Source organism: Phytophthora cinnamomi, assembly GCF_018691715.1.
Source record: "Phytophthora cinnamomi strain GKB4 chromosome Unknown Contig41, whole genome shotgun sequence".
NCBI lineage: Eukaryota > Oomycota > Peronosporomycetes > Peronosporales > Peronosporaceae > Phytophthora > Phytophthora cinnamomi.
In genome coordinates this window covers 421,734-448,252 of record NW_027150974.1, presented here as the reverse complement: position 1 = coordinate 448,252, position 26,519 = coordinate 421,734, and the positions used below count along the sequence as shown (strand labels likewise).

The 26,519-nt window shown below is 54.9% G+C and overlaps 8 protein-coding genes across 8 annotated transcripts; 4 read left to right on the top strand and 4 right to left on the bottom strand.

Moving 5' to 3' along the window:
- Window positions 1–650: 650 nt before the first annotated feature.
- Window positions 651–2,105, top strand: IUM83_17480 (Amino Acid/Auxin Permease (AAAP) Family; the record flags this gene model as incomplete). The annotated part of the gene is made up of 1 exon (XM_067942430.1): window positions 651–2,105. The coding sequence occupies one exon, from the start codon at window positions 651–653 to the stop codon at window positions 2,103–2,105; it is 1,455 nt and encodes a 484-aa protein (XP_067791165.1).
- A 1,492-nt stretch (window positions 2,106–3,597) lies between these two features.
- On the top strand, window positions 3,598–5,052 carry IUM83_17479 (Amino Acid/Auxin Permease (AAAP) Family; the record flags this gene model as incomplete). The annotated part of the gene is made up of 1 exon (XM_067942429.1): window positions 3,598–5,052. One exon carries the CDS (start codon window positions 3,598–3,600, stop codon window positions 5,050–5,052), a length of 1,455 nt encoding a protein of 484 aa, XP_067791239.1.
- A 288-nt stretch (window positions 5,053–5,340) lies between these two features.
- On the bottom strand, window positions 5,341–6,261 carry IUM83_17478 (Transmembrane protein; the record flags this gene model as incomplete). The annotated part of the gene is made up of 5 exons (XM_067942428.1): window positions 5,341–5,419; window positions 5,488–5,549; window positions 5,624–5,741; window positions 5,831–5,916; window positions 6,022–6,261. 5 exons carry the CDS (start codon window positions 6,259–6,261, stop codon window positions 5,341–5,343), a joined length of 585 nt encoding a protein of 194 aa, XP_067791221.1.
- A 206-nt stretch (window positions 6,262–6,467) lies between these two features.
- Window positions 6,468–9,491, top strand: IUM83_17477 (DNA-binding protein SMUBP-2; the record flags this gene model as incomplete). Its single annotated transcript, XM_067942427.1, has 1 exon — window positions 6,468–9,491. One exon carries the CDS (start codon window positions 6,468–6,470, stop codon window positions 9,489–9,491), a length of 3,024 nt encoding a protein of 1,007 aa, XP_067791222.1.
- Window positions 9,492–9,599: 108 nt separating this feature from the next.
- Window positions 9,600–10,538, bottom strand: IUM83_17476 (ubiquitin-conjugating enzyme; the record flags this gene model as incomplete). Its single annotated transcript, XM_067942426.1, has 5 exons — window positions 9,600–9,677; window positions 9,753–10,080; window positions 10,186–10,258; window positions 10,353–10,454; window positions 10,529–10,538. The coding sequence occupies 5 exons, from the start codon at window positions 10,536–10,538 to the stop codon at window positions 9,600–9,602; spliced, it is 591 nt and encodes a 196-aa protein (XP_067791238.1).
- A 159-nt stretch (window positions 10,539–10,697) lies between these two features.
- On the top strand, window positions 10,698–11,643 carry IUM83_17475 (CENP-b protein 1; the record flags this gene model as incomplete). Its single annotated transcript, XM_067942425.1, has 3 exons — window positions 10,698–11,396; window positions 11,465–11,497; window positions 11,563–11,643. The coding sequence occupies 3 exons, from the start codon at window positions 10,698–10,700 to the stop codon at window positions 11,641–11,643; spliced, it is 813 nt and encodes a 270-aa protein (XP_067791224.1).
- Window positions 11,644–12,687: 1,044 nt separating this feature from the next.
- On the bottom strand, window positions 12,688–13,639 carry IUM83_17474 (SNARE associated Golgi protein; the record flags this gene model as incomplete). The annotated part of the gene is made up of 2 exons (XM_067942424.1): window positions 12,688–13,272; window positions 13,337–13,639. 2 exons carry the CDS (start codon window positions 13,637–13,639, stop codon window positions 12,688–12,690), a joined length of 888 nt encoding a protein of 295 aa, XP_067791225.1.
- Window positions 13,640–14,533: 894 nt separating this feature from the next.
- On the bottom strand, window positions 14,534–16,315 carry IUM83_17473 (TKL protein kinase; the record flags this gene model as incomplete). The annotated part of the gene is made up of 1 exon (XM_067942423.1): window positions 14,534–16,315. One exon carries the CDS (start codon window positions 16,313–16,315, stop codon window positions 14,534–14,536), a length of 1,782 nt encoding a protein of 593 aa, XP_067791186.1.
- Window positions 16,316–26,519: the final 10,204 nt, after the last annotated feature.

Below are 26,519 nucleotides of genomic sequence, written 5' to 3'. Positions count from 1 at the left end.
AAGTTGAAGCGGATGCCAAGGATGCGAGCGAGCGAGCGCTTCGTCCTGCTATAATACAGTAAATGCGACGTTTGCATTGCAACGCGCGACTTTTAATCGCGGTACAGAGGGATCTGCTGGCTTCATGCACCGGAACCGTACGTCTTGACAACCATACAAAACCCAAGTGTAGCGGATCTTCAGTTTTGCGCGAGCCCATCCTCTCGTTCGTCGACAGGTCTGTCTCTGGTGGCGAGGGCAAAGAGAGACGGGTATGGTCTCCACCGCGAGCACCGCGATGCGCCAATCCGGTGTCATGCTCGGCTCCGCGTCACGGGCGGCGGCTTTCGATGCACATGGGCGCCCCCGCCTCTGGTCGATTCACTGCCGCTGGTAATGGGGAGCCGGCACCGACGCGCTGCCCTATCGCTGGAAGCCGAGTTGCCCAGTCAGCGCCTCCCACACGTGCTTGCGTCCGTGGTGATTGGCACGCCGCCATGACTGGAGCAGGGGGTGGCTCTGCTCGCAACGCGGGGATTAAACCGAGCCTTTTTGCACCGGAGCCATTGTCAGCCAGCACACCTCCACTTCTCGTTTTGCTACGGTCTCACCACCGCTTTCCCCTCAACGCAAGAGTCGAGACGCCGCCCGGCGTTTAACAGCGAGACAACATGGCGTTCTTCACGTCCGAGGACCTCAAGATTGCCTTCAACTTCTTCTGCACAGTGTACGGCATCGGAACGCTGGGCCTGCCGTCCAACTTCGCCCGCTCGGGCGCCACGATCGCCACGATCGCGCTCATCTTCATGGGCCTCGCCAATATTTGCTCGTGCGTGGCCATCTCGCGCGTCATGCTGGCCGCCCCCAAGTCCGTCAAGACCTACGGTGACGTCGGCGAGTGGTGCTGCGGCAAGATCGGCCGTTATGTCGTGCTCTTCGTCCAGTTCGGCGTGTGCTGCCTTGTGCCGTGCGCGTTCCTGGTGCTCGGTGGCATTCTGCTCGACGGCATCTCCCCCGATGCCTTCGACCAGCAGTACTGGAGCATCATCATGGCTGCCATGCTGCTGCCTGTGATCCTCACGCCGACGCTCAAGGAAGGTGCTGCTGCTGCCTTCGCTGGCTGCCTGGGCACGCTCCTCGCCGACGCCATCGCTCTCGGCGTGCTTGTGAACGGTATCGGCTCGAACCACCCGTCCGTGATCAGCCCCGACTTCGACTTCGGCCAGGCAGCCAGCTCCTTCGGAAACCTGGCACTGGCCTATTCCGCCGCCGTGCTGGTGCCCGCGCTGCAGCGTGAGCACTCGCAGCCCGAGCGTATGCCGCGTGTTGTTGCCACCACCATGGCTTTCACGGCGTGCCTGTTCCTCATCATCGGCTCGACCTCGTACGCCTTTGTCGGCTGCCAGATCCCTGGTAACCTGCTCTTCGCCATCGGCGGAACGGCGCTCAACCTGAACGCGAACCGCGGTGCTGTTGTGCTTGCCTACCTGTTCATGCAGCTGCACATCACCATCGCCATGTCCGTGATCCTGAACCCCGTGCTCTACATCGCTGAGCGCGGCATTCTGGGCATGCACAAGCGTCCTCTGCTTGCTGCCGTGGATGAGGAGTCCCCCGCCTTCGAAGGCATCAACACGCCGCAAAAAGACCGTGTTTCGGCCATCGGCGCCACGACGGGCCCGTCTGTCACCTCGCTTGCTGACGCCGAGTACGATCTGTCCCCGGAGGCACTCATCGAGGAGTACCACAACAGCGGGCCCCTCGTGACTGCCAAGTACATCACGCTGCGTATCGCCATTGTTGTGATCCTCCTCATCATCGCCATCATTTTCAAGGACCACTTCATTGACTTCACCGACTTCGTCGGCGCGTGGGCCGTGTCGATGGCCTGCATCATCCTGCCGATCTTCTTCTACCTCAAGGTGTTCTGGAACCGCACCCCGTGGTACGAGAAGGCCATCGGCTCGTTCATCATCGTCGTCTGCGCCTGTCTGGGCGGCTACGTGACGTACACGACGGGCAAGAACCTGTTCCTGAACATCGTGAGCGACAAGACCTTCCCGTACTGCCCCTCGGGCTACGACATGGTCGTGTACACTAACGAGACGTTCTACGGCAACAACTAGAGTACTTATGGTTAGCACGCTTGCACTCAAGTGACTGCGTGCTGTTGTGGATATAACAGCACCGCGCGGTCGCTGAGCGGCACGCTCTAGCTCTTTGTATTCAACAAGTACTAATAAACAGTATGATCTTATTGATATCCGTGTTGGGATTGCATGCAAAGTTATTGCTGGGGTGAAACACAAAGTACATCTCGGTGGGGTCTCCAGGTGCAACGTGTATCATGCTGTATTGCACGCTTCCAGCAGCACTTGCTGGGGCGAGCGAGCGGATCTTCGAGTTTGCCTTGCATTAGTAATTTGGCAACTAGAGAAATATCGTATCCAACACTTGGCAGACTGCTTCGGGTGTTTTTTTGCCGCTTGATCTTGTAATGGAGGGCGAAGTGGTATCAGCTCACGAGGGGCCGTCAGCTATGCTTCCCGTCCGGTCCACCACCGGAAGCCCACGCAAGGTAGGACAGGAGACTGTGTAACCTGCGGCCATGGCATCAACGAGGCCAAAGACATTTGTCAACCCCAGGCTAGGGTCCCAAGCAAGCGAGCGAGTGTAGGTATCTGTACGCTTTTGAGCTGTAGACGAACGGTATCTGAACTTGATACCTCTGGATTGGCTGGCAGCGGGGCCTCGTGAGTCGCGACCGTCAGCAACGACGATGAGTGCGAGAACAGGTGAGCGAGCGACGACTGCCTTGCGCCATTTCGCGATCGAGGTTGACCTCTGAGTTGACAGCGGACGAGGGGGAACGCAGACTGAATTCCTTCGTAGCCAGTGTTGAAGCGCGCCTCATTGCCGTCGGGGGATGCGCTGGTCAATTTCTCTAGCTGAGGCCGTGCATAAATGCGCTGCTCACCTCCGCACAAAAGCGAAGGACTGCAGCTTCTTCTGTGCTTTTCAGCAGCAGCAGCAGCGCAGCACCCTCGGGACTGTGCCGACAGGCAGGCTTTAGCTAGCCGAGCGCTCGAGTATTCGTCTCGGCTCGGACGCCTCCAGTCCCCGCTTTGCCTGTGCCGGTGCATCGTCGCTCATCCCCTCTTTTCGTCCACAGATCCGTCTCTCATCTCCAAACGAGACGGGTCATTTGCGCGCGTCGCACGCGACGCCGAGGCGAGTTCTCGTCCACGCATTGACCCTCGTCACGAGCGGGGCCTTCTCGAGTTCCCTCGTCTATGAAGGCTTGGCTATCGCCGCGCAGCATGGACGCTGCATTGATCGCGTCGGCGAATCGGCTGTGTCGCCGCTGCCAGCTCACGGGGCCAGTCACGGACCGCGCAGGCACGTTCGGTCTCCGCTGATTGGAAACGTGCAGGGATCGATGCAAGACCAATGCTGCCGCCCGCCTCTGTTCGTGTGTGTGCCCGCCGCCGGTGCTTGGGCCCATTGTCTCTCTTCATCCCCCCGCCGTCACTCCTCCCATTTCCCATTTTCCTCCGTTGAGCCCAAGCCCCCCTCCCCCCACCCCCAGGACGGCGGTTTAACATCTTCGGTACCAACATGCCGTTCTTCACACTCGAGGACTTCAAGATCTCCTTCAGCTTCTTCTGTACCGTGTACGGTATCGGAACGCTGGGTCTGCCGGCCAACTTCGCCCGCTCGGGCGCCCCCATTGCCACGGTGGCGCTGCTGTTCATGGGCTTCGCCAACGTCTGCTCGTGCGTGGCCATCTCGCGCGTGTGTCTGGCGGCCCCCAAGACCGCCAAGACCTACGGCGACGTCGGCGAGTGGTGCTGCGGCAAGATCGGACGCTACCTCGTGCTGCTCGCGCAGTTCGGCGTGTGCCTCCTCGTTCCCTGCGCGTACCTGGTGCTGGGCGGCATCCTGCTCGACGGCATCTCCCCCGGCGCCTTCGACCAGCAATACTGGAGCATCATTATGGCCGCCATGCTGCTGCCGGTGATCGTGACCCCGACATTGAAGGAGGGAGCATACGCCGCCTTCGCCGGCTGCATGGGCACGGTGCTGGCCGACGCCATCGCCATCGCCGTGCTCGCCGTGGGCATTGGCAACGACCACCCGTCCGTGCCCACCCCGGACATCAAGTTCAGCGAGGCCGCATCTTCGTTTGGCAACCTGGCCCTGGCCTACTCCGCCGCCGTGCTGGTGCCCGCGCTGCAGCGTGAGCATTCGCAACCCGAGCGTATGCCGCGCGTGGTCGCCTGCACCATGATCTTCGCTGCCTGCTGCTTCCTGATCATCGGCGAGACCTCGTACTCGTACGTTGGCTGCCAGATCCCTGGTAACCTGCTCTTCGCCATCAACGGAACGGCGCTCAACCTGAACGCGAACCGCGGTGCTGTCGTGCTGGCATACATGTTCATGCAGCTGCACATCACCATCGCCATGTCCGTGATCCTGAACCCCGTGCTCTACATTCTCGAGCGCGGAGTTCTGGGCATGCACAAGCGTCCTCTGCTTGCTCCCGTTGACGAGGAGTCCCCCGCCTTCGAGGTGATCAACACCCCTCAGGCCCGCAAGGAAGGCACGCCTACTGTTTCTGGCCGCCCCTCGGTTACGTCCATGGCCGACGCCGAGCACGACCTGAGCCCGGAGGCGCTCCTCAACGAGTACCACAACAGCGGACCCGTAGTGATCATGAAATACGTGACGCTGCGCATCTGCGTTGTGGTGATTCTGCTTATCCTGGCCATCATTTTCAAGGACCACTTCATGGACTTCTCGGACTTTGTCGGTGCCTGGGCAGTGTCTCTCGCGTGTATGATCCTGCCCATCGTCTTCTACCTCAAGGTGTTCTGGAACCGCACTCCGTGGTACGAGAAGGCTATCGGCACGTTCATCATCGTCGTCTGCGCCTGTCTGGGCGGCTACGTGACGTACACGACCGGCCACGACCTGTTCCTCGACATTGTGAGCGAAAAGACTTTCCCGTACTGCCCGGATGAGTACTCGGAGGTTGTCTACACCAACACGAGCTACTACGGCATCAACTAGGCGCCCACGGCTAGTACCAATGCTGCAACTGAAGGGGGGTATGCTGTTGTGCGCTAATAGCACAGCACCACATCCTCCTCGTGGTAGCAAACTGGCCGTGACCGTCAAGTCTTCGCCGTTCAAGTTGTAGCACCTCATAGCTCGTAGGTAAATAAAAGGAATGATCTATTGCAAACAAAAGTGTCATCGTCTTGTAGCTGACTTGACCACTTTTCGAATGCTGGTGATCGTCATGATAAAAAGTTGGCATTGCTTGAGCCGTTTGTTGAAGTGTTGGCTTTTGCTAGCCTAGACTACAGCGCCGCAAAGCTTTTGGGCGATGCTGGCAAGGATTTTGCGTCCGTACGGGATGTAACTTGCCGAGTACCTGCATCGCCAGACGAGCGTCAGTACCACCGCAATCCAAACCAAATCTTTGCATCCAACGTGGCGTACCAAACAGCGGCTCCGCACTGGATGAACACCAGCAACAGTACCACCAGACCGAGCTGCGGTGCCTAAACAATAAAAATTTCGCGTTACATTGTTAGTATCACACCAAAACCCCTCCAAGCCTAGGATATTTACACACCGCAATGGCGACTGTCAGCACGACCACGATCATCAGCAAGTAAATGATGGTCGCAATGCGGCGCACGGGCTTGAACATTAGCTTCACCTGCTGCTTGGGGCCCACGAGGAAACCCGAACTGATGTCGAAAAACAACCAACACAACAAAATCACGTCAAGCCAACAATACACAAGGCAGCCACGCAACATAATGAACCCGCGCTGTACCCGCAAAGCGCGATGATGTTGCCCAGACTGTAGGTGACGCCGAACTTGGCGCCGTTGTCGGAGCCCGCAATGAGCGCGAAGGTCGACTGGCAAAAGCAGCAAATAAGACCGACGCCCATCCCCCCAAAATGCCACGTTAGCTCCCACGCTCTCTGCCGGCGTCCTCAGCTGTCCACTGCCAATTGCATTACCCCGAAGCTCACGATGTACCCGAGCACGAAGCAGGACACGAAGCCGATCATCCGCTGCTTCTTGGTGAGACTCGGGCAGGTGCTGGTGAGCGCGTCTGCAGAAGAAGAAGCCGCCGCCGCGTCCGCCTTGGTCGCGCCCTTCTTGTCGCCCGTCACGGCCGCCAGCTTCTTGCTGGCATCGCTGGCCGCGCCCGCCACCTTGTCTCCTGCCCCACTGATCACCAACTTGATCTGGTCCATTGCGCGAACGTCAAGAAGTGATAACGGACTACCTGATGGGGGGCACAAGAAAATCAAGTTAAAATTAGATCATGGCTACACGATATGAATGCAAATCTCACTTCGGTTCAGTATAGTTTTTTTTGTGAGAATCAAATCAAAGTCCCAAATTTTATAGCCGCGAAACAAATATTGTATACACACAAAAAAGAGTGATTAGATCAAAGATGCCCCGGAAGGCCAAGGCTGCGACTGCGAACGCTCCGGCCGGCGCCCGCGCGCTGCGCCCGGTGTCGCTCGAGGCATGGGTGGCGTCTACGCGGCGTTTGCTGTCCCTGGAGCAGCAGGAAGAGGTGCAGACCATGCGGGACGAGCTGGCCACGCTGGCCGACAGCGAGAACCCAAACGTGTTGACACATTTGACGCTCGCGCGGTGCTCGACGGGCCTCTTCGGGCGCACGATGCTGCAGTTCTCCTTCCCGTCGCTCAGTCTGCGGCAGGCTAAGCCGCACCAATTCACGGTGGGGGATTTGGTCCAAATTAGGGTCCAAAAGACTATTCCGTCCGGGGACAAACTGCCCACGGGCATCGTGTCCAAAGTCGAGGAGCGAGGCATCTCCGTCGCAGTGAACAGCGACCAGGACGACGTGGACGAAGTGGAGCTGCTGGGCGCTTCGGGGGCCATCACCCTCGACCGACTCGTAAATAATGCAACTTTTGTGAAATTGACCAGCGCCCTGGACCAATTGACCAAATTTGACTACGGAGCGGCTCAAGCTGTGGTGGATGTGGTGTTTTCGGAGCGAGAACCGAGCTGGAACACGCCGCTGCCTGAGATCACCCCGTTTAATACGGGCTTGAATGAATCCCAAGTGGAAGCCATTCGATTCGCGTTGGCGTCGAAGGAACTGGCGCTGATTCACGGACCCCCCGGAACGGGAAAGACCACGACGGTGGTGGAATTTATTTTGCAGGCAGTGACCAAGTTTGATCTCAAGGTGCTGGTGTGTGCACCGTCGAACATTGCAGTGGATAATGTACTGGACAAATTGGCCAGTACTTGCTCGACGCTTGGGAAGAAGTTGAGGTTGACGCGTGTAGGGCACCCGGCTCGAGTGCTGCCACAGATTTTGAAGTACTGTTTGGATGCGAAGATCGAGAGCGCGGAGGGTACGGAGATTGTCAATGATATCAGGAAGGAGATGAGTGCTATGCAGGCCAAGTTGCAGAGGACGCGTGACAAGAGTGTGCGCTATCAACTGAGGCGAGAGATGAAGGCCAACCGCAAGGAGATCAGGGAGCGAGAACAAAGAGTCGTGGGAGACATCGTGCAGCACAGTAATGTGGTGTTTGCGACGAATGTTGGCGCGGCGTCGAAGCTGCTCAAGAACGTGACGTTCGATTTGGTGATTATTGATGAAGCTGCGCAAGCGCTTGAAGCATCTTGCTGGATTCCTATTCTGAAGGCCAAGCGATGTGTGCTTGCTGGAGACCACCTACAGTTGCCGCCTACAATCAAGTCAAAGACGGCAGCGGCCAAGGGTCTTGAAGTGACCCTGTTTGATCGAATCACAAGCTTTTCGACCACGCAAAGCATCGTAAAAATGCTCAACACTCAATACCGTATGCACGAAGATATTAGCGAATGGAGCTCCCAAGCGATGTACAAGGGAGAGTTGAAGAGTTTCAAGGGTGTAGCCAAGCGCAAGCTGCACGAGCTGCCGCATGTCAAGATCACGAAAGATGACGAGCTGCTGGATGCGACACTGTTGCTCTTGGATACGGCTGGGTGCGAGCTTGAGGAGGATGCCAACGATGAAGATGATAGAAGCCAAAGCATTCTTCAGCTTTCGAAATCCAACGAAGGCGAGGCACGTGTTGTGGCTCGACATGTCCGTGCGCTGCTCGAGTCTGGCCTGAAAGAGGACGAAGTTGCAGTGATCACGCCGTATAACAAGCAGGTTCAAACCTTGAAGGCGCTACTTCTCGAAAGCTATCCGAAGCTTGAAATTCGTTCGGTGGATGGGTTTCAGGGCTGTGAGAAGGAAGCGGTGGTTATGAGTCTGGTGCGTTCCAACGCTTCGAGGCAAGTGGGCTTTCTTGCTGACGACCGCCGCATGAACGTAGCTATCACCCGAGCGAAACGACATGTTGCAGTAGTGTGTGATACCGATACCATCTCCTCGCACAAGTTCCTTGCCGTTCTGGTGAAACACTTTGAGAAGCTTGGTGAGTATCGCAGTGCTCAAGAGTATCTGGATGAAGATGTAGTGGAAGGAAAAGTGAGTGAAGGCCTGATGCTGTCACTCGACGCCTCTGCAACCGTAAGAAAATCTCCCAACACTGCTGCATCTACCCCCAATGCATTGTCAAAGCCTGCACCAAAGGCTAATGCTGGGAAGAGCTCAAAGCCCACACAGGTGCAAAAACCAAAGAAAGAGGTGCAACAAGACTCTGCGCCCACACCGAAACCCAGCCAGACACTGAAGGAAGAACCTAAAGCGAACGACAAAAAATCACAGGAGGTCAAAACGGAGACACCAGACGCTGACATTCAAGATGAAGAGGGCGAAGAGGGGTTGGAAGACAAAACTGCAGTGACCAAGAGCGTTTTCCAGATGATGGACTCGGACAGCGACAGCTCCGCCGACGAGCAGGAATGCGACGAGCACGAGGGCGAAGACGACCAAGCTGAACCTAGCAGTGCAGACGACTGCAGCGACCTAAAGGCAGCTAATTCGCTGTTGAAGGATTTACACATGAGCCGAATGGCACGACAGCCTGCGCCACCCTCAGCACCGACGTCTTCAAGCGGCAAAAAGAACAAGAAGAAGAACAAGAAGAAAAAGGGCCAGGCCAAGACTGCAAACACGGCACCAGTCGACGAATTGAAAGATGGTGAAGACGAATTGGAGTTCCTCACTCGGCAAGCGAGCAAGAGCACCAACTGCGCCTTCCAGAGCTCCAGCCGCTGCAAAAAGAGCACCACAATGCTAGGCAGTGTGTGCAAATTCTGCAAGCTCAAGTTCTGCTACGACCACGCGCTGCCCGAGGTGCACGGCTGCGGCGACGCAGTGCGCAAGTTCGAGCGCGCTGCCTTCCAGCAGCAGATGACACGGTCCACCGACGCTCCTAAGAAAAAGCTCACCGGCGACAAGCGCAAACTGCTCCAGAAGAAGCTCGAGGAGAAGGTGTCCGCCAAGACGGCAAGCCGTACGACGCAGGCGAAACCCAAATCCAAGAAGAAGTAAGCCCCGCCACTCGTAGAGCACAGCAGCACACTATTGGCAAGCTAGTAATTTGTACATTCCGCGAGCCGCACCTCCACGCAGGGGGGCATAAGTAGGCTTAAAACGGAGCTACATGCTGCTGACCAGGTTCTCGATCGCAGCGTTCTCGTCGCCGTTAGCTGCCAGCAACGCAGCCTTGGCCTTGTCCTGAACAAAACACCACACACACAAAAAGCATGAGAATCACGGAAAAGGCTCAAAGCAGCAGGCAACAGATCGTACAGCAGGGAAGCCCATGTCGATGAGCCTGGAGAGCGCGGCGTCGTCGCCTGTGTCCGTCTGCTTGGCGTAGCTCTCGGTCCAGAAGCGCGCCGTGTTGAGGAACTGCTCGTGGTCGTGCAGGTACATCTTGGCCACCTCGGCGTCCTGCGGGTCCGTGGGCTCCGCGGCCGAGAGCAGAGCCTGGATGGACAGCAGCGCCGTCTTGATGGTCAGCGCCGGCGACCACGCGTCCTTGAGGATGTCCAGGCAGATGGCCCCGGTCTGCGACGAGATGTTGGGGTGCCAGATCTTGGTCACGAAGCGCATCTGCGGCGGCTCGAACGGGTACCTGGCCAAATAGCATCACCACAGCAGTGCCGAAGAGTACTACGTTAGTACTTGGGCTTGGACAGCGTCGAGACCCCCGATCACAGGCGATGCGTGTCTTTTTTACTTGGGAGGGATGACGATCTCCAGCTCGAAGTGTCCGCCCTCGTACGGCGTCGCCTCCGGGCCCTGGATGGTGCCTGCAGCAGTGGCAGTAGTTGCAGTAGTATTGCGTGAGTACAGCGGTACTAATTCAAGTTGGAAAAGTAATACACGCCTCGGAACGGAACGGACCTCGCAGCGCCGAGAGCGACGCGGCGTTCACGGGCACGGCCGTGACGCCCGACAGGTGCGAGTCCTTCTGGCACTCCTCCAGCTCCTTGCGCACGCGGCCTCCTGCAGCAGCAATGCACCCAGCAGCACATATTAGTCCCGCACGCCCAGCCAACGAATACTATTTTCCCTCTCACCTGGAGCCATCCTCGTCCTCTTTTTCGCTTCCGATCAAAATAAAAACTGGGCGAATCGGATCGTCATTATAGTCCGGACTATATCTTTCGTCCAATCAGAAGCATTCTACTGCACCTCAATATAGTCCGGACTATATTCCACAGATATCGGAGCTCGTCACATTTCAACATGGCTACACGTGCCGCTGCGCGGAAGCGCGGGCGCGGCTCGGGCCCGCGGCTCAACGACCTGCAGCGGCTGGAGATCCTGCGCCGCCACCAGGACGCGGCCGCGCCCGTGTCGCTGCGGCAGCTCGCGCGCGACTTCGGCGTGGACGAGAAGACCATCCGGCGCGTAGTGGCGGCCGCCGCGGACATCGAGGCGCGCGCCTCCAGCTCCGCCGTGTTGCGCGACCGCGCCAGCGTGCACCGCCGGCCCACGCCGCGCTTCCCGGCGCTGGAGACGGCGCTGGCCGCGTGGATCGACGCCCGCGCGCGCGCCCGAGAGGAGATTTCCCCCTCAATAGTCATGGACAAGGCCAAATTCCTCGCCAGAGGAATGGGCATCCCGCCTGAGCACTTCAAGGCCAGCTGGGGCTGGTACGACAAGTTCAGCAAGAGATACGGGCTCCAACAGGCCTTTATTAGGGGCAAAGAGGCCGCTGCCGCTAGTGGTACCAGGAGAGCGACCCAAAGTCTGCAGGAGCTGCACCAAATTATGGGGTCCTACGACCCGGAATGGGTCTTCTCGGTCGAGGAGAGCACCTTGTTTTACGATGCACTGCCACTTGGGGACTATAATGGCGAGCAGGAGGCTCAAAAGAGAAATAGGGTCACGCTGGTGCTGAGCTGCAACTCGACGGGGCGAGTGACGCTGCCCATTTGCATGGTCGGCAGGGAAAAACCACCGATTTCTGCAGGTTCGGGCTTCCCGGTCAAGTATTTGGCGCAGGACAGGGCGTGGCTGGATCGAGCGACATTCGGAAGCTGGTATAGTACGGTGTTTGTCCCCTTTGTGCGCCAACGCACGAGTAAACCGGTGCTGCTGGTTGTAGATGGAGAACGCCCCGGACATCAAGGAGATTTTGAAGACGACGGCGTTCGACTGGTGTTTCTGCCTCCTCCAGCGGAGTTGACACCGATAGCTGCAGGGTCGAAGAATGTGACTGTGCGGTCGGCGGACTTGAAGACGTGGTGGAGTCGACCGCTGCAGATGGGCGTGGTGACTGCGCTCAAGGCCGAGTACAAGTTCTTGCTGGTGCAGAGCGCGCTTTCGTACCATAACGCCCCGCAAGAGGTGAAGGAAGCGCTCAAAGCGTCGGAGAAAAGGTGTGACGGGAGTATTGGTGGAGTGCACTTTGGACACGCACCGACGTTGCTGGATGCGGCACGACTTCTTGCGCAGGCCTGGAGCCAAGTGCCTGCAGAATTGGTGGAGAACTGCTTCGCCCGTGCCAATCTGGTGCCGCCTTCCAAGCTGCTGGCAGCTCCCACCCCGCCTGGGGCTCGACAGGAACATGTTGAATTAGCGAAACTGCATTGCAACAACATCGCCAGCAAAATCGAAGACATGTTGGTCTCTAGCTCGTTTCCAGCTTATGCTTGGAATACGGGCAGACAAAACCCGTCTAGCAACGTGAGAGATCGAGTGCGCATGTTCATGCACCTCGACGACGACAACTCGGCCGAGCTCCAGCAGCAGCTACGAGGAGAGATTAACGAAGCTCTAAATGGTGCGGTTCCATTGGTTTCGGCTTCGGACCCGGTCGTACCGCTTGCAAGCACGACAATTAGTTCCATCAGAGTTATCGAGCCTACCGATCCTAGTGCCGAAACCAAACTGGACTTGACGTCACAGGTCCGTGGCTTGCTCTTGGGAATCACGGACATTGCCACGCAGTTACGTCTGCTACCGCAAACTGGGGCCGACACGGAGGAGCTTGCACCACTCCAGCTCGAGGGCTGCATCGCAGCAGCCGACCAGATTCGACACTGCATCCAGACATTCGACCGGACGCTTCATACGGAAAGCAGCGAGCAAATTCACACCGAAAGCAGCCACGAACCAGCCCGGAAACACACACCACTGCGGAACGGAAGTGTGGTTTAAAAGGCAACAGCTCGAACTGAGCACCGAGACGTATTATTCACCATGTACAACATGCAGGTAGGTGCCTTGCTCAGTCCATCTTCTTGCTGCTCTCGGGTGCAACGTCAACGTCGACCGCACCTCCCTGACCGCTCCTCGCTTCCTGAGCTTTCGCCTTCTTCTTCAGCATCGCTGGGATGAGCATACCCACCGCCAGCAGCACCAGCAGCCCCATCGTGCGAGGGTCCAGCAAGTCGCTCGTGCTCCGCAGCGACGACAGCATAGCCCCAGCGTTCACCGTGATGAAGTTGTACGGCAGCAGGCCGACCGCCACGGACGGCGCGAACAGCTTGAGCGGTACCTGCAGCCACGGACTCGCCATGTTGAGGAACCAGTTGGGCGTGAACGGGAACACCCGCAGGAACAGCAGCAGGAACAGCAACTGGCCTCGTGCGCGCGCGTCCTCGATCTTGTGCCTCAGCGTGTGCAGCTTGCCCGGCAGCAGCCGTTCACTCAGACTCAGCACGATCTCCTCCGAGGCCAAATTCTTGGACAGCAGGAAGCAGCACGAGGCTCCACACGCCGTCAGGACACACACGAGAGGGAACGCCAGCGTCAAGGGCAGCACTGCGCCTGCAAACACGTTCAGCAGTGCCGAGCCGGGGATGGCGAACGTCTAGCAGCGACAGCAAGCAGTTAGATCTTATTTCAGTACATTTGTGCTACATGGTCTCCTGCACCTGCTTGAGCACGTAGACGGCCATGAAGCAGCCCAGCGCCAGCGGGAACTGCACGGAGAAAACGTGAAGGAAGGTCTCGTGCGAGCGCTGCAGCTCCTGCAGCGACGACAGGCTGCGCAGCGACAGCGCGTCCAGCTTGGACGTCGCCAGCCCCAGCGCCGCGTCGTGCTCGCGGACGCGACGCACCAGCAGCAGGCAGAGGCCCAGCACGACCCCCACGGCGCAGCACAAGACCAGCGCCAGCTTGGCGGCCAGCAGCAGCAGCGCGCGGCCCCCTGCGGCGCGACGGGCAGCGGGCGGCATGGCGGGAGGAGAAGTACCGAGTGAACACGTGCGTCAGTCGCGATATTATTGGCGTCTTTTATGCAGCGTTACGTCACTGCTGCTTCGTCGCCTTGCAGGGCGAAGGCGAAGCTGTGAGAACGTCGCTTGTTGGTTGTTGACATGTACAACTGTACCTGTATGCATTCCCTTCGTCTTGGATAATAATACGCTGTTGAATAAGAAGAAATATGGAAATGGAGAAATATCGGGTGACAAACAACTTGGTGCTTAGATCGCGATCCACGTAGTTGTTGTTGTGTTGCTTCGTCTTATTTACAGTTAAGTGCCTTTCAACTGATGATCGATAGCTCCTCGGCGCGGCAGATACTTGCCGACCCAGATGCGGCTTCGCAGAGAAGCCCAGCGTTGGAATGATCATTCTGTCCATGTCAGAGCTGGCGACCTGGAGTGTAATTGAAAGCACCGTTCAGCGTGTTTTTCAGCAACACCAGCGTCATCTTCTTCCCTCCAAGCAGCATCATGTCAGATCTCACAGCGCTCCTTCATCTGATTTCACCCTTTCCAATTGGAAGTGAGCCCATGCACAAAGTTGTACCCAGCACGATGTCAGACGAGGGAGCCTTTGCTGAATTGAATCAATCGGCTTGGATGAATGATACTTCTTCGCGCTTGACTGGTGATTTATAGGGCCAGGACGTGCTTACGCCCGCGAAGCATCCACTTTCAAGCTCGAGAGCGATATCTTCAGCAACCCACCAACATCACGAAAACTACCCCAGCTTCATTAGGATATTAGGCATCGCTAATAATTAACCACGTGATCGATGCTCATAAATAACCAAAACCACGAGCGCCAGGTGCATGCAACCATCCATCGCCACCAACACAGCAGCAATGGTGCACAACAACTCATCATAGAATGCAGCACTCGCTCGAATCCGCGGGCTCTCGGGCAGCCGCATCGCGCATTCCTTTCATGCGCGAGATCACAGTCTCCAGTGACAATCTCTGTTCAGGATCCTCTTCGCACATGCCATGCACGAGTTTCCTGTGGTCGTCGTTGTAAATTAGGGCCAGCACATCTTTCGACAACGGCTCGAACCCTTCGTCGCCGACGTGCTTTGGCGCATCTTGCTGAGCCTTTGGCTTGATCGACGAAAGCTCGGGCACCAGGACATCCAACACGCACAGTCCAAATGAATAGATGTCGTCCTGAAAAGACGGACGGCGGAAGGGTTTCTTCTTCAGACAATTGGGTGCACGCCACCCAAGCTCCTTGAACTTATTCGCCTGCACTGCCTGATCCTGCAACGCAAGCACGCCAAGACCAAAGTCCGAGAGCTTCACACGACCGTCTCCAGTGACCAGGATATTATCGCTCTTCAGATTGCTGTGCACCAGCTTTTTCTCCTCATGCAAATACTTCAGACCCTCTGCTGCCTGCAGAAACAAATTCCACAGCGCATGCCGCCGGTTCCGATACGGCCACTTCGGACTCACGTCTCCTTTGCGCTTTTCTCTGCGCTTTTCAGCCTGAAGCTGAAGTTGGCGCGTCAAGTAGTTCACAAGAGATTCGTTGCTAGCGTCCTCAAACACAAGAAGCGCCGGTCGACTGCAGTGCGACGCTCCGTACAGCTTCAAAATGTTCGCATGGCTCATGGCGAACCACGCCTCCACTTCCTGCCGGAACACCTCGATCGCATCAGCGTGGATGATCAGTCTCTTCACCACCACCTTAACCACCTTGGGTTGCACCTCAATACCTTCCGGCTTGGATGCATCCACCGATTTCCTGTCCACCCACACACCTCGGAACGCTTCTCCGACCGACCCCTCCATCGGTTTCCCGCGCGAATAGTTCACCGCGTAGGGAGGGATATACCACCCCGGGATCTTGGCCACTCGTCCGTTCGAGGACCTGACTACACTGAAGAAGACCTTCTTCATGCTGGCCACGTGGCGCGTCGAGTTGTCCGCCTTGAAATAGTCAATCTCGAACTTGAGCAGCGTCAGGGCCTCCATGGGCTCGTGGGGCAGCATGTTCCGCGCGAACGGGAGCGCATTTTTAGCAGCTCTGGCACTGAGTTCTGCCTCCTCCTTCTCCCTGTCCTCGCCGAGCTGCTTCCTCCACTGCTCTTTCCCCAGCTTCATTGCCTCCGCTTTATCCGTCAGCTCTGCACACTCAACCACCAAGTCGAGCTTGGCGCCAATGGCCTCCAGGTCCAAGTACATCCGCCTCATGCTGGCTAGATGGAAGACGAACTTGTGCGTCTTGGCGAAGGTCGTGCAGAAATGCTGGCAGCCCTCCACCGCCCGGTGGAAGAGTGACAAGGCTGCATCAAGAGACGGCTCTACACTTGTAGTACTAGTTAAGGGGTCCGCGGACTCTCTACTGGTGGCTGTCTGCTCGAGCCGGAAGGTCCCCGAGTGGGCCTTGACCGGCGGCTTCTTGTCCTTCTTGTCCTTCTTCTGCTTCTTCTTTTCCTCCTTCTTCTTCTTGGACGGCGCCGTGCGGCTACGGAAGAGGCGGCGTCGCTGCTGCTGCGGGACTTCCTTGACCTGCAGCAGCAGCAGCCCCAGGGCGATCGCGAACTTCAGCAGCGACGCGAACATGAGCTGGTGCGGCTGCACGGCCTGCTCGAGCCGCTTCAGCGTCTCCACGTCCTGCGCTGTGCTATTAGGGGAGGGATCCATGTCGAGGGATGGGCGGGGGAGCGCGGAATGACGGACAGGCGCTTGCGTGGAAGGCGGGAAAAGCCGAAGTGAGGTCTCGGATCTGATGAAGCCACTTTTGATGATGTGGCCAGATCTGTGCTCTCGCTTCAAGCGTGTGGAGTTCACCCACGTCGTGGGTCCCACGAGGGTTGGATTGGTTGCAGCACTGTGTCATGGGCGCGAAGGACGTTGGTCTAACGGCATGCAGCGCTGCAGCTTCGTTTGCTATTCTAGCAGGATGGAAGCCCAAGCCAGACGAGCCTGCTGGCGCGAGCCAAAACCTAGTCGGGTGGAATGCACCGCCATGCCTCACCACCCGTTCTTGGCGCGTGCTTGGGTGCTAATAGAAGCTACTAACAACCTCGCATCGAAGACATTTTGAAATCTCTCAGCAGCCAAAGACGCTAAACGTAGTTGCGACGGTGCCGTGTTTTCCCCCACTTCGGAGGCTTTTCAAGGCACAACTGTAAAATCTGTAATAGTGTCCCATGGGGCACTCCGTTAGTAGGGTAGAGTATTATTAAAGGGGGAATACTATTAAAGGGATGGGGCACTACAGAAGTCAAGTGATAGTCGTGTTGATTTAGGAAGTCCTAAAAGCTGCATGTACTTGCTTAGAGATCAGCCTCTCCAATGATGTCGATGAACGAGTCACCATCTTCAGACTCGCTGATGTTTTCAGCTTTCACAACTACACCGTCGTTGGTAGATGCAGCAGCGCGATGTTCAGCCAGCAAAGCCACAAAGCCTCTCTGTAAATGGAGTGCGTGGTCAGAGAGTTGATCATCCGCTCCGAGGAAACAACGGCGGAAGCTTGTGATGGTGGTCTTGCTGGACACAGCCTTCCAAGCACGGGCCAGCCAGCTTCGAACCACACTGTTTCCTGGTACTTTCACGTTACCACATCGAATGTACTGAAAGTTGCCGCTCATTTTCAGTCGTCAATGTTTTCCTTGGAGGCTTGAACCACGCGTAGTCTGTAACTCCTCTTCCATGGTGAACTTGCGCTTCATTGTCACGACTCATATTTGACAATGAGAGAGATCGAACCAAACCGGCGAGATTTATTTTTTCTTACGATGTCTACGATCATCTGATAATTTTGATGATTTGAATCACGGGTGGGGTACTATTAAAGGGTGGGGCACTGTCGCAAGTCCCCTTCAAAATGTTGGCGTGGGGTACTATTAAGGGACGGGGCACTATTACTGGTTTTACAGTAATACCACGTTCGTGGGGGCGAGTGTCGCCACCCCTTCCTCCATTTGGGGATGTCACCTTCGGCTTCATTGCACCGTTTCAGGAAGGCGTCTTTCAGCCTGCAACCTTGCTCATCTCCAATCAAAAACTTGCATTCTAGAACCCGGTTATTGCAAAGCAAGTCTGCAACATCAGCCAGTTTCTGGTTTAATACAAATAGGACCCCGAAAACACTCGAGCAGAAGGCAAAGGCTGGCAAAGCGCCTTACCTTCTGTCACCGTGTTGAGTTTCATCTAGGCTCCGCCTTGTGAATTTGGCATTTTCATCGCACGCACACTGTAGGGGAGGGCCAAACCGTATACTCATACTGGGTCAATACCTACATTCTTATTGTTCTCTCAGAAGAGACGAAACATAGAGACGAAATAGTTCACGTGGGGGAGTCTTGGGGGCGTTTCAAATGTTACAGACGCAAAAAATTAAATATGAAGTAAAACCTGTATCTGCGTATTTGTCCTTCATACAGTAACCGTTGTTTGGTCGAATCGGCTTCGATTGGTATTCGCGCGGAAAGAATTCTCATAGCAGTCTAATGATCACACGCAATCTAAGACTTAAGAGTATCATTGATTGCTGTGAAAGGGTTCATTTAGATCATTTGCTTAGTGGACAAAAGGATCTCCAGCTGGGGAGACGCGTCGTGAATACATTCTACGACCACGACAACCTCACAAATACTGTACGCTTCCTGCGCCGCGCGTAAGTAGACGAAATCTACACACTGTAAAAAAAGGTCTTGAAAGAGAGCACAGTCAATTTTCCAGGTAAAAAGAAATATTCTGACATTTGAAGCGTCTATCGTCGGCAGTTTTACTAACGATGACTACTTCGAAATCAACAACAGAAGAGCTGGTGCTAGTTAGCCAGTCGCAACTGAATCAACCGCGCAAACGTATCTTGGTCTTGACAAAACCGGAAGTAGCTACCCATTGTATGCGATATCAATTTGACTTGTTTCTGCAGTGTACCCCGGCCTATAGCTAACCACATGGAGTATCGAGTCCCAATTTTGCCCGTACGGGTTCGTAAGCACTTCCGAATACCCACTCAATTGAACGATGCTGAGCGTGCCATCCTCATATTCATCGAGCTGCTGGCAGTACGTCGAACCAGCCATGAACAAAACTGGCCCTCCCAGGTCTAACGAGGTTGTAACGAAAGGGTCGATCCATTGCCAAAAGAACGATATGTTGGTATCTGTCATGTAAACTGACACGAGCGTCGGTGAAAAGTATGTCACGTTGCGAGGCAGCTGAAGGATTTTAGTTCTGCCTAGACCCAAAAGTTGCATACCATCGACCTCGAAAACCTCTGGTTGTAATTCAGCGACGGGATTCCCGGTCAGAACCAGATGAGTTGGATCTAGACGCAGCAGAGCAGGGGATACTGCTGTAACCTGGTTGTATTCGATATAAATGAAAACCCCAATTATCCATTTGGAGTCCAAATCGTCGGGTAGCTTCCTCAAATTTGTGAAGTAGAGCTCAATATCAAACAATTTGTGCGGGAAATCGAGAGACTGAAGCCCTGCAGGTAGTATTCCTTCCGTCATGTTAACACGCATCAAATACAGCCAAACCATACTCGGGTGGCATGTGTTAGTTATGGCAGCAGATGCACCCCAAGTATGTATGGTTGCGTCGAGCATTTTGATAATCACTACGTCAGAAAAGTCTCGGAGCGAGCCAGGGATCTCAAGTGAGAGGCAATCGCGAATCAATAGAATGATCACATGTGATCTGTCGAATTCGTCCCACTTCTGCTCGAGTTCATGCTGCTTGCCACGAATACCAAACTTTTCACAGTCCAAGTCTACTAGGTAGCAGTTTGTACTGGTACCCCCCAAGGGTACACTTGCATCTTACATTGAGGCAATGCTGGTCTTACTGACGCTTGGACATGGAGAGCAAGTACCACGACACCCCACAGAAAGAGCAATATATGCGATGTTCGCCGCAAAGATGGAACCCATAGACCACCACAGTTTGTCGGCGCCGACAACTCGAAATCAAGCAATGAGGATGTACTGCTCTTTAGGTGCACTGGCCTCACAGCGATCGTATCGCAGGCAACTCGACTACTTTCAGTTGGCGCGCAGCGTAGAAGCTCCTTCATATTCGTGGTGGCAACCACAACTCCGAGAGAAAAGAGAGTTCGGCTGGCTAGATCTGACCAAGAAGCGACAAGGATCAACTGAAATTCGTTCAGTGCATGAGCAACCCAATCGTCGTCGTACCATTTTTCCATGTCAAAACCTGCGATCTGCGGGTTGTATTCCCCAACGTAGCTGAGTACTACAACCAATGGCACGAAGATGAAGGATATGAGACTCAACGCACAGTCGAGAAAGATGCAGGCAAAGCGCTTGCGGGCGTCACTCCGCCAGCTTGATATTGAGTAAATGACAATCGGAGACCAGCAATTGAGTATAATCAGGCTCACAAAAATTCGGTTGAGCGTCATGCGAGGAAGCAACCAACTCATCCTGTAAGCTTGCACCGACTGTATCGTTGTCTCCACAAGTTTACAGGCCACGTAAATCGCATGGAATCTGGCTCCGTTCACACCGAGTAGTCCTTGTCGAGCCAACACTTTTTCGTACAGATGCGAATAGCTACAGGTTATGCTACTACGTAGTACGACGGATCAGGTTGCTGTAGGAATTTGGATGGACCGACGGTGTTTTGGCGGCCCTATTGCCGTGCATGTAGACCAACCGTCGATAATAACTCGAAGCAATGGTCATCACCATAGCACACACGCAGTGAATTGCCCCCAGTGTCATGTTAACGGCGGCGATGGGACGAAAATATCTGGCCGGCATGGCGATCATGAATTCAAAGCACTGATACAGCAATGTATGCTCCAACGACCAATAGAACACACCGTGAGCAAGATGGTATCCACTCGTCACCACGTGAACAGCAAGCAGTAGGCTCCACCAGAACGCAAAGCTTCCACGCGAGAGGTCGACATACTGGGAAGACGGGTGCGCAGCCATGATCGAAGAGGCTGAACTGAGGAAAGCTGTTGCGCCAAAACGAGTACTGAAGGTTAAAAGAAGTACCAAAACGACTGTCGTAACGGACATGATCAAAGTATTACCGCCGCATCCAAGACAGACCGTGGGCTAACGTAGTAGAAGAGTGAGTTTGCTAGTCGTGAGGTAGTTGCGAAGAAATTAGTAGCACAGCACCTATAAACGGCGATCCTCAACGTGGACAAAGATCTGTCTCGGCCTTGCGGTTCGTGTGTGTTCAGAGGTCCTCTATTTACTTTTTTTTAACTACAGTGTCCTGATATCGCTGGAGGCAGAGCCTTATCGATAATCGATCTTGAGTTTGTTCACTACTGTCCTGAGTAACCTGGTCTTGCAAATGACTCCAAAGTGTGTCCGGCACGTGGTCTTGGGTTAGCAGGCAAATTTAATTGACTGCATCGTCTGGATAATGGCTCCTAGCGCTTTCCGCCTGTGCTTGGAGGCTGGTTTCCACATTACAAATGAAACATCCTTACAAACTTGGTGCATAATGTTGCAGCGCCGAATTGACTTCACCACGTGTTGGACACTTTGGACGGTGAGAGAAACCGGATACTAGTTTGTGGCACGGGTACCTTCGACTGAGCGAATCCAATCCAAATTATTTATTGTGGGTCGTTCTCCATAGCCACATCCGTCCTTGTCGGCCTTGCGCGTCAAACGTGAAACCCAAGTGCTGTAGAACCGTACAAACGGGTAAGTACAACTAAGACCTCAAGTGCTTCGAGTTGGAAGGCCACCATCTGCTTCAAACTCGTGATATTTTCTTTTCTATACATGCCCACTGCCGGTCTCGGGTGGTGTAGAAGAAAAACAAAATACGCTAATATTACAAATCCTTTTAGCAGGCTTTAAAACAAAAACTACTTCAAGTAGAAGTAGTTAGCAAACCCGTTTTATATTAAGGTGAATGTATTATTACGAAATCTACGGAAATCTGTCCACTATAAACTAGTTCAGTTATACTGGGAACACCCGAAGAATGAGGAGTCCCAACGGATTAATTGTAACGCACTGCGTTATATATTACTGTTTCGTAATTTATTACGGAGCACGTAATTTATATTTGTTGTGGTATGTATTACGGGACAGCTTACGGGACGGCTTACGGGACGAAGTTTACGGGGCGACCCGTCAACTAACAATTGCATTCAACAAGGAGTGGCCACGAAGTGAGTAGCTAGTCTAGAGTACACGAGAGTACGGACTTTAAGTTACAATATCACTTTTCTTTTTGCCTTCTACAAGCCCAAGCTTCGACTACATCACATAGTAGCACTTGAAGAGTCCAAGCATCGACTTATCCGTTCCCGGCCATCGCGCCGAGAAAGTTTTGAAGATTTGCGCAACCGTGATGGAACAGACCACCACACCGCAATCATTTGAAGGCTTCTCGCCCGCAAACAAGCTGATTTTCAAGCCATGATGCAGCAGCAGTTCGCTGCTAGTGAAGCCCGCATCGACGCGCTCACTGCAAATCCAACAGGGGCCCGCAAGCATCAACCTCCAACCTACCAAGGGAAGCTCAACGAAGATCTCGAGCTGTGGTTTTTCGCTGTGGAGCAATTCTACGCGGATTATCATCCGCAGATGATGGAAGAGTCTTCTAATTTTGTGACTATTGTGTCGTGTCACCTCGGAGTCACCCCCATGAACTGGTACCGATAGTTCTCGCTGGAGTGCGACAACTCCGGCCGCGTGAAGACATGGGCGGTTTTCAAGGAGGCCATGCGTCATCGGTTCCTTCCGCCCGACAGCGAGTATCGCTTGCGCGAACGGCTGTGCGCGCTGAGCCAAACATCGTCACTGCACGATTACGTGGCAGATTTTCAAAAATTGCTCATCCAATGCACGGTGCCCATCAGCCAGCTGGAGCTTCGTTTCTACTTCCACAGGGGTTAAAGCCGGCGACCGCAAATCATGTGCGCGAGCATCACCCGACGACACTGGATGAGACTATCCTACTTGCGATGAGATTTGATCACCCTGGTAAACGTGCTCTCATGCTGGACAACGACTGGCAAACTACGGCTACTTGCCACCGCTGCAAGAAAGTGGACCACATCGCGCCGAACTGTCCTGCGAAGTAAGTTCATCGCTTTTCAAACCGGGGTCGTGTAACGCACTGCGTTATATATTACTGTTTCGTAATTTATTACGGAGCACGTAATTTATATTTGTTGTGGTATGTATTACGGGACAGCGTACGGGACGGCTTACGGGACGAAGTTTACGGGGCGACCCGTCAACTAACAATTGCATTCAACAAGGAGTGGCCACGAAGTGAGTAGCTAGTCTAGAGTACACGAGAGTACGGACTTTAAGTTACAATATCACTTTTCTTTTTGCCTTCTACAAGCCCAAGCTTCGACTACATCACATTAATTGCGTGCGCGTAACTCGCCCTGGCGCAACCTTCGCGCCACATCAGCCTGAATGATGTCGACCCAGCAACTTCGATAGATAATATTACATGGCCGTCGAACTCTGTTGTCACACCAATAACAACAAAAAGAAAAACTGTACCAGTGCCAGCAGCAACCCTTTACCGCACTGATGTTGTAACGGGGTTACACGTACAAGTGGCTGCAAGCCACTTGTGAATTTAAGATAGGTTATCTGTTAAACGTTTTGGATACTTCCTCACATTGGTGTAAGACACACCGATGGATACATTGAAGTGGACCACCACAGTGAGTGGTCCACACATACCCAAAGATCCTATTGGTAGAAAGCAGCATCTTTCTACCAATCAGAGACATGCATATTAGCGGGGCTCTGACAGCCAGCCGCTGTCAACCCTTTCATAGATGATAAACAGTTTTTAGCAGATTTTAGAGGAAGATCAATTTACAAGCAATACAGTTCTCATTTTACGTTAAACTAGCTACTTGGAGTCTTGTCTAAGTTAACTTATATTTGTGTATTCAAATATAATTAACCTAAGTAATTACTAAGTACTTACGCTTCCTCATACACGTTGCGCAACGTGTAAGCTAAAGTAGTGAGTCAAGTTAGACCCACTACACCTGGTAGCACTTTGTAGTCCGTCCAACGACCGACTGCTTGACGTTCGTACGCGGTGTACGAACGCGGAGCCGAGAACCACATGAGCACGGAGGTGCCCATGGAAGCTCCAACACGCCTGCAACGCATGTTGCACGCGCTGACTGCCCCACCTGTCTGACCCAGAGTGGGAGGCCCTCCAACGACTGTCAACAGTCATTGGAGAAGCGGCGATAGCTACAATGCTGCGTATGCTATCGCCGACGGAGCAACATGGTGTTGCTCTGGGGTTCATCATGAAGGAGCAGCGCGACGCTGCTTCCTCAGTGACGGCGTCGTCAGGGACGACACCGCGTGCTCAACCATTAAAGTTGAGCGTAAGCAATTACGTGGGAAGAGAGGGCGAGCCTCTCCTCCGATGGCTTGTCGAACTCGACACAGCCATAGCGGCTCGACGCATCGTCGACCCGCTGTCGAAGGTCGCGTTCGCCATGTCCTGCCTTGGCGGACGCGCAAGGAGTTGGGCGTATGGACGCCGACTCTCCAATCCTACGTGCTTCAGCACGTACGAAGTGTTCAAAGAGGAGCTCAAACAAGCGTTTGAGCCCCCGCAAATCGAGTTCCGGTCGAGGGCGGAGTTCCTCGACCTTCAGCAGGGTAAGCATGACGTCCATGCTTACGCGCAGCGCGCACGATATTTGGTATCAAATATCGTGACTAACCCAATTGACGAGGCGACCAAGGTCGTCACGTTCATGAAGGGGCTTAGAGATGGGCCTGTGAAGACCTATCTCTTCCGAGAGTACCCGAGTACTCTCGAAGCTGCGATTACTCTTGCCATGCAAGAAGAGTTTAGCCTGCGGCAGGCTAAACTACATGTGAACGTACCGAGGCCGCAACCGCGCCCGGTAGCGAGGCCGGGAGGTCCAGAACCAATGGACCTCTCGAATGTAACAACTGCTGGTTACCAGCAGCAGGGAGGTAACGTGCGATGCTTCCGTTGCGGAAGGATCGGTCACTTTGCACGGGAGTGCACAGCTCCCATGCCCCCTGGAGGTGGCCGTCGTGGCGATGCTAGGCATCGCCGCGAACAAACAAAAAACGCGAACATCCAGTAGGCGCGGGGCGCCCTACTGGTAATGCAGTCGCGCGTGCCGACATCGGGCACGCGACACTGAGGACTGCAGCCCCCAGTGAGACCAGCTCTCACTGCAAGAAACAAGATGACAGGCCAAACCTAGTCATCTTGAAGGTTTACCCGAAGAGAGCTAATGACTCTCTTCGAGCTTTGGTAGATTCAGGCGCGTCGAACAACTTTGTTCGACTACGAAGCCTGCCGAGACTTGACTTCGAGGAGGTAGATACACCTCGAAGTCTTCTGGAGGTACGACTGGCAACAGGTGCCATCGTGAAGACCGAGAAGCGCGTCGTGAACGTGCGCTTCTCGTACAAACAACGAGTGTTTGTCGAACACTTTATCGTCCTGGACCTGGACGATAAATTCGACGTAGTAATGGGCATGCCGTGGCTTGCACGGCATGATCCGGTGATAGACTGGAAGAAGCGCACGCTCGTGCGCTTCGGACGCGACAGCGGAACAGAGAGCGATGGCCCTGTTACCGCAGCGCGCGCACCAGCAGGTGCGCGCGGCTCTCAGTCGAGACAGCGCTTTATGCTGCTGTCCCGGAGTGCCCAAGAAGTGCGCGAGGGCGCGCACAAGTGAGACCCACGTCGGCAATGCTGTCGACGTCGGAAGAAAAAGATGTGTTGGTTCCGGGAACCAACACCCACGGTCAAGCGTGTAAGGGACAGTCCCTGACCCGAAGCGGTCAGGTCGACAACGACGCGTCGGCTCCGGGAGCCGACGCACCCTCGGTCATGAGGGGCTCCGCCAATGAATGGCGTCGAGGTGACGAAGGCGTGTCAACTCCGGGAGTTGACGCTGCAAACAGTGCGGACGGTTGCAAACGTACCGCACTGACGCAATTGCATGCTGTCGTGCAGCCGGGCTGCACGACGAAGCTATGCGATCAAGCCGGGCTTGATATCGCGCGCCCGTAGACAGGGTCTGCCGGCGAAGGGTCACATTACCGTGCAGCCGGGCTGCACGAAGGAAAATGCGGTCAAGCCGGGCTTGATACCGCGCGCCCGCGGACAGGGTCCGCCGGCGAACGACAGTCCACGGCCGGGCCTGGACCAGAAGAACAACTGTGCGGAGCCGGGCTCCGCACAACAAGAAAAGACGGCGCAAGCGGAAAACGCTGCGCAAGTCTCGGTCCGGACCGAGACGCAACAAAACAGTCTGCTGGGCAGACTGCGGTGGTGACGCCGAATGTCAAGACGCTAAGCGTCTTGACGCGCACCGATACTGGATTCCAGTATCGTGACATGGAACTCGCTAGTCCTCCGACGACGGCGTCGGAGTTGACTTCGCTTCCAGCCATGAGCTGGAAGCGCTTCACGTGACTTGCACGATGGACGCATCGAGCAAGTCTGCGTTCTCTCGGACAGCGAAAGAACGGCGAGCGAGAGCGAAGAGCTGAGGCAGCTCTTCATGGGAAGTACCACTGAGAGTGAAGACACTCTCAGTGCGAAGACGAAGCGAGAGCGCTTCGAGGAACAAGGTTGGGACTCGCTGAAGTCGAGTCCCTATTACGAATTGTTGAGGGAGTACAAAGACGTACTCCCGGAAGAGATTCCTGCGGAGCTTCCGCAGGATAAGGGCATTCAGCACGAGATTGATCTCGTGCCGGGCACGAAGTACTGTGTCACGCGGCAGTGGCCACTGCCGCGAGAGCAAGTAAAGCGATCGACGACTTCTTTGAAAGTCGTCGTAAAGCAGGACAAGTGCGGGAATCAAAGTCCCCGTACAGTGC